Here is a 6,776-nt window from a genome sequence, read left to right on the forward strand (position 1 = left end):
AATCATTACCAAAGGTGTGGGTGTATCCTCTCAAATGCAAAGATGTAGTGATATAGGTTTTCAAAAGTTTGTTTCTTTAGTTGTGAATTAGTGTGGCAAAAGATCAAGATTTTGTGCATAGAACATAGAGGCTACGTTGCAGTGTTAGAGTTTAGCAAGAAAGCAACACGGCTTGCTCATCTAGGGGGACATTTGGGCACTACTAGGTTTAATTTTACATTGTGATGAATAGGGTGCTATCTAGTTGGTATGGAATGTGGTGTTTTGTGCAAGGACCAAGCACATTGATGTGAGGTATCAATTTATTTTTGAGATGCTCGAGGACAAGCACATCTAGCTTTTCCACATTCATAGAGGACATTCTTATGAGTCTTCTTACAAAGGGTCTCTCCTATGAGTTGTTTGTATATTGTCTAATGCTTATGGGCATTGGGTAATAGAGGACATCTCCCTCTATATTTATTATATATATGTATGTAGTCTCAGTTAAAGGCACATTGGACTTTATGCGGGAGGTTCTTGGTAAAGACCATTGTGCCTATGGTCGAACATGCCCAATCGCCCAAAAACTAATCTTACTAATGCTCACTTATTCTTTATCCAAACTTAAAACCGACAAAAAGCTAAGCTTGTTATTGTTGCTCTACCCCAATGATGTGCTCTCTCTCTCTCTCTCTCTCTCTCTCTCTCTCTCTCTCTCTCTCTCTCTCTCTCTCTCTCTCTCTCTCTCTCTCTCTCACACACACACACACACACACACACACACACACATTGCCAATTGAAAAGTGACAAGAATTTGGTAAGGTATCAAGAACTATTTTCTTAAGAGAATTGTTAGACTTGACCTCACTAGCATCAATCAATCACTCCTTGAGATCTTTGATCTCCATAATAAATACTCCCATATCATTCTCCTCTTGCATGATATTGAATTCTAACTCTTTACACAGGTAGGTAGCTTCTTCCTCGTTGTGACCTGCATAAAAAGGAGCTAGAATATCCCACGCTTGTTTTGCAGAATGAGTGGAGCAATGTAACAAAGACCCAATCAAGGCATGAGCTTGTGCATCTCTACCATCCTAGTGTGCTTGCTAAGCAGTGGGCAAAACAACTCTAGGAGCAAAACTCCTAGACCCTGTACCATGCCCAACAGATCTTGTATCCACAAAAGCCCATGATACATGATGATATTACACAACATTCCGTGTGTCCTTTGCAACAAGAGCATGCTATCTCACATATTCTTGCAAAGGGTTATCGTTCATGTTTGTCCTAAGCACAATAGAAACCATGCAAAAAATATCGATGTTGTCAACCATGGGCAGTGATACCCGATACAAAAGTTGCCGATGTAGAGGAAAAATTTGTGAAAACCCAACATATCCAATATAACACGATCCATAGAAGACTACAACATGCCTAAATTGTGCAAAACCAACGTATCCAAAATAACACAATCCACAGAAGACTACAACATGCCTAATTTGTGAAAATCTCCACCGATAGAAGAACTACACAAAAGAACATAATTGCATGTGTAGTGTCACCTGCACTGGAAATGGAGATCAAATTGAGCACAAGTTTTTGACAACACCTAGCTCTACGAGTTTCCCCAAAGTTATTTAGCCTTAGGAACACTCACCAAACGGACACCAAACCACCTAATGAGGAAAAATAGTGGCCTAGTGTGTAGATATGTAGCACTATGATATCATGCTAATACATTTCTTTTGTGTCATTGTCTGGTCTTGGAATACTATCCAAAGTCTTTGTGTTCAAATTTCCACCTTTTGTATCAAGACAAACACCTACGTGCGTGACTTTGGAACAAAAGTCATATGCCCCCTAGTATGTTTCAACTATCAATGTACGTGTGGATGAGAGCGGGGGATGACAGATGATATAGGTACTTCAAAATTTTGGCAATATCCAGTTTAAACTGCACTATAGAAAGGCAAGAAGAAAAGGTTGTTTAAGAATCTCACCCAAAGTTTGCTTTGCAAAGAAATCATGGAGGCTTAAAGGATTCCATGACCTCATCAACAAGATATAGGTAACTACCGTCATGTAGGCACCCATGAGCTTCATGAGGATTGGCTTTCCAAACAACAATTTACCTTCTGGTCATGACCAAATTTGTCCGCATGGACAAGGCAAGCAATATAAGGAGGTGGCGTCGGAGAGTAAGCTTTTGCTACTAGAATGAATACTGGTCGTTGAAGCAAAAGTGGAGGAAGTGATGCTTGAGCTCTTGAGGCTGGCGGCATTGTGAAACTTGTACTGGGGTGAGTGTTGTAAGTTTGCAGTTTTGTGGCTATATTTGGATGAAAACCAACCACATTCTTGGGCTGAATTTTGGGAAGGGTACAATGACTAAAATTGACAAACTTATTAGCATTCTTCGCATAGGCTTTGCCTGCCAAAATAGAAAATGCATTCCATTAAGGAAACAATGCCAAACTATGAAATGCACAAAGACCTCCTACTTTTTAGATTTATTTTTAAATGGAGAGGGCGAGTTTCAAAGGAGGTCCTCCAAAAGAGCCCATTACCTATAGAGCTGGAAGCGAGTTGTCGTCATGGTAGAAGTCCCCTTTGAAGGGGTACGATGTAGGGTATATGCCGGTGCTCGAAAAAAACCTAGGTTTAGTGTAATTTAGCCTACAAAATTTGAGATTTACCTATTAATTTTTTACAAAATTGGAAGGTGAGAAAGCCTACAAAATTTAGAGAAATTTAGTGTAAAAACCTTCAAATTTAGGCAATTTTCCTTCAAATTTCTCATATGTAGGTATTCCACGTTTTTGGAAAAAAGTAGTTTTTTCAAGCATGATATATACACTAGTATTTGCAAAAAACTAGGGTTATTCTTAACTTGCTAAAAGAAAAAAATCCCAATAAGATTCCAAGCTTGTATGGAAGAAAATTGACAAAATTTCACAAGTTTTAGTGTAGATATCAACAAATGCTTAAAATTTTGACCTAAAAATTGGAAGAGTTTCAAGTGTGCCCTTATTTTCTTTGGTTAGGAAAAAGCAAGCCTTTATATGCACCGTGGACCAAGGATTGTTAATCACCGTCGAAAGGACATTTGCACAATAGAGGCCCTTTTGTCTTGGAGGGGCTTTTCATTGTCACATGGTGGGGCATGGAGGGGAGGGGCATGGGATTAAATGACACCCTTTGGCCAAAGGTTCATTATGTCCCTACAATCTTTTTGGCTTTTTAAAAGAAACCCTTAGTGTTGTGTTGGGTTAGGAAGACTCCTTTCATTTCACATCCTGACATGATGGAGACTTATCTTTCATTTCACACCCTGACATGTCTTTACTTTTCTTGAATTCTATTGTTTTAGAATGCTAAAGTGAAGCTTCACCTTGCATAATTTTAGTAAATTTTATACACACACATTTTTTTTTTGCATTCTATTGTTTTAAAATGCTAAAGTGAAGCTTCACCTTGCATAATTCTAATAAATTCTACACACACACACATATTAATTAATTCTTTTTATTTCACCTTTCATATCACAACTTCACATGTCTTTACATTTCTTGCATTTTATAGCTTGATTCTAGTCAGTGTTAACGTTCAAGAAAGTCTCTTTTATTAAGTAGCTACTGATTGAGTTTCCTCCTCACAAAGAAGAAAACCAGAAATACTAGTGGAAATTTTGAGGTTTGCAAAATTTTGGGACGACTTTCTCACATATTTCATTGATTTTTCTTCTGCTTACCTTCGTTTGCAGCTAGCTAGTTTCAATTTTCAATCGGCTCAAGACTAATCTGAGGCAATCCTTTCCCAAACACTGATATTAGTTTAATTCAACCTAACAACTTTATCACTTTCTTATTGTTTTTGAAAGCCATTGTGACCCTTTCACTTGTTGAAATTGGAGGGGTGTTTTGGTAATTTTTGCAAAAACGTATCAATGCCAAGTGCGGCAAAATGCGAGCGAAAGGCAATGAGGCGGCTGATACAGGAGAATTTTTTTCTTGGTATCGCCTTTGGTAGGAGGCGGTGGGGATTGCTAGTGCTGCGGTGGCAGGTTGTGACATAGAGAGAGGAGGAAGCTACTCCAGGGCGTTGTGTGCATCTTGATACAAAGCAAGGAAGGGAACGCGTTGATGCAGAGCTCTCTCTCTCTCTCTCTCTCTCGTGAGGGATAGTATCTGCATGCTCATGAAGCTTACAACACAAGGGCAGCTGTGCGGATGGTCAAGGTGCAGGCAATAGATTAGAGGGATGCGGTTTTTCGTGATGGCAACAAGAGACCTGAGTTCGTGTAGGCAAGGGCTTACAGTGCAGCGTCGGGGGTGTGGGAGAATAGAGGGCGGAGACAGAGACAGAGACAGAGACATAGGAGGGGGATGCAACTATGCACAGCAGGGACAGGCACCAGGGCGGATGCACCGTGGGAGTGACCAAATCAGAGAGTTTTGCTTTTGCTAATGGGATGCGAAACGGATCTTATGGGTTAATTAATTAATGAAATGCAACATAATCATCAATGGATTTAATTTGTCTAATTTCTTGGGGAGGGGCATGGGATTAAATGACACCCTTTGGCCAAAGGTCCATAATCATCAATGGATTTAGATTGTCTAATTTCTTGGGGAGTAAAAACGTACTTTGGGGAGAGAGCGGGGGGGGGGGGGGGGGGGGAGGAGGGATGCTTACATCCCCCTAGTCTCAAGGCAAAGGCTTTACAGTGATGAAGCACACACAATTTGCCAAATGCAAAGTTGTAGTTCGAAACATATTCTTTCGTGCCTCTTGCCAACGGAGTTACACGAGGTTGGCAACTCTGCTTGAAAAAACCCATTTTCTTGGCCATGTTTTTAAAGAGAAAACTAGTGAGACAACTGTGATTTATGCCAAACTCTAGGATTTTTTTCAGGATAACTAAAATGGCCAATTTTTGACCTGGACCAATGGAATTACAATCGGGATGTTTTATAAACTTAACAGTGCAAACTTGTATATGTTAGTGTTGTTTGGCACTTAAAGAGTTCTCTTAGGTACGTCGGTTAAAATCTTTGGCCTCGTATAAGTAGACCTAGACATTTTTGGACGACCCAGCAGAAAGCGCGTTTCGACCATGGCAGGGAATCCGCAGGCCTCTGTGTACATCGGTAAGACGTTTGTCTGCTCTGCTCCTCCCACATCTGTGCTCACTTGAAAAAGTTAGAAGTGTTGATACAGTAGATTCTCGGCATGTGTGTGTGTGTGTGCGTGCGTGTGTTTTGTGGCAAATAGGTAATGTGGACGAGAAGGTGGATGAGAAGGCGCTTTATGAAATCATGATACAAGCAGGTCCTTTAGTGAATCTCTACATGCCCCGTGACAAGGAGACCAATCGCCATAAAGGCTACGCGTTTGCAGAGTTCACTACAGAAAAGAGTGCACAGTATGCTGTGAATCTTTTTTCGGGGCTTGTTTATCTTCACAAGAAGCTCCTTCGATTTGCGGTAGGTTTATTCTTTCAACTTTACGTCGTGCTGTCATAGATTTCTATCTGTTGTTATGTAGCAATGGATATGGCAGTGCTTTCAGTAATCGATTGCAATTGGCCTTATTCATTGCAATAGGCCTGCTTTCCTTGTGAAAACACTGCTTTTGCCCCCCTGAATGCGGCGGCATGGACTGCAGGAATCTTCAGCAGCGTGTTACCCTCTGACAATGCTTTTGATTATGCAGATATCCAGTCAGGACAAGGTTGCACAATCTCCACCAAAAGATGGCACTACCAAACAGAGTGTTAGAGGTCTTTTAGACTCTAGCACTCAATATCCTCAGAAAAGTCATGTGCCTGCCTGTAGTCCACCTCTTGGCTATAATGCTAGTCTTTTAGGTGGTATTACAAAAGGCTCTGTCACTGCGTACCCTAGTGTACCAGGTATTTTTTGGTTTTGGACTCACAGGATTCCCTTGATCTCTTGATGTTTGAAACTTCTCTGGTTAACTCCTTAAGGATTTCAACTTGCAGTTCATAGTCGCTTTGCTGGTGTGGGCCAGAGGCTTGATTTTTCACCTCTTGCTCATGTTCAAAATTTTAACGCTCAGTTAGTGTCACTTGGCCAAGCTGGACGTCAATCTCACCTTTACAATGCGGACCGGCCCTTGGCATATCGATTGTATTAGGCATGACAGCGTGTGTGATGGACTGCTTTGTAAAGTCGCAGGCGAATGAAGGGCTTATGGCCATCATGGCATCTACCAAATACGACGCTTTGAAGTGCAAATTTTTCGTGATCTTCAGATCTGGGCATTCCCATGTGGTTCTGGAATTGTTGGGGTTTGCTCCTTGTTGCAACCTTTTGTGCAGCTTCATGGAGCTCTTTGCCAAGCTCACTTGATTAGCTAGCCTGTTGCAAAGAAGATGTATCCCTTACCACAGAAATGATATTTAGCGAATTATGAAAGATATCCTCGATGCCAGATTATGGAGACTTTTGGTTTTTTTTTTTTCGCTTTAGGTCTTTTTTCCCTCTTTGAACACCGCGTCTTTCTATTTTTCCTCATTGTTTGCATATCTTCATTTCTTTTTTCTTGCCAATTGTTTTTGAGGATGGTGCATAATTAAGTTGCACTATTGCTGCTAACCTTCCTCAAGTTGGCTGCATCAATAATCAATCTTTTGGTGGGAGTACAATGGCTTGGGCAGCTTAGGAGGCCATATTCATCCGTGCGTTACAATGGGTATTCTTTAGTTACTAACTTGTTAAAAGTGTTTTACCTTTTGAAGGTTTTGTTTCTAGTAAAGCTCTCAGTTG

The 6,776-nt window shown here is 40.7% G+C and overlaps 1 protein-coding gene across 1 annotated transcript; it reads left to right on the forward strand.

The window, feature by feature from the left end:
- The first annotated feature begins 4,999 nt into the window (after nucleotides 1-4,999).
- LOC147460847 (uncharacterized) lies at nucleotides 5,000-6,450 on the forward strand. Its single transcript, XM_086508535.1, has 4 exons — nucleotides 5,000-5,135; nucleotides 5,260-5,471; nucleotides 5,701-5,899; nucleotides 5,990-6,450. Exons 1-4 carry the CDS (start codon nucleotides 5,102-5,104, stop codon nucleotides 6,142-6,144), a joined length of 600 nt encoding a protein of 199 aa, XP_086364661.1. The 5' UTR covers nucleotides 5,000-5,101; the 3' UTR covers nucleotides 6,145-6,450.
- The last annotated feature ends 326 nt before the right edge of the window (nucleotides 6,451-6,776 follow it).

Source organism: Adiantum capillus-veneris, chromosome 3, assembly GCF_014529385.1.
Source record: "Adiantum capillus-veneris isolate H3 chromosome 3, ASM1452938v2, whole genome shotgun sequence".
Classification (NCBI taxonomy): domain Eukaryota; kingdom Viridiplantae; phylum Streptophyta; class Polypodiopsida; order Polypodiales; family Pteridaceae; genus Adiantum; species Adiantum capillus-veneris.

Excerpts from the sequence above, each read along its gene's own strand:
- LOC147460847 (XM_086508535.1), top strand. The coding sequence starts at position 5,102 with ATGGCAGGGAATCCGCAGGCCTCTGTGTACATCG. Across the intron at positions 5,136-5,259 it reads GCAGGCCTCTGTGTACATCG|GTAATGTGGACGAGAAGGTG; the intron begins GTAAGACGTTTG and ends TGTGGCAAATAG. Across the intron at positions 5,900-5,989 it reads TGCGTACCCTAGTGTACCAG|TTCATAGTCGCTTTGCTGGT; the intron begins GTATTTTTTGGT and ends TTCAACTTGCAG.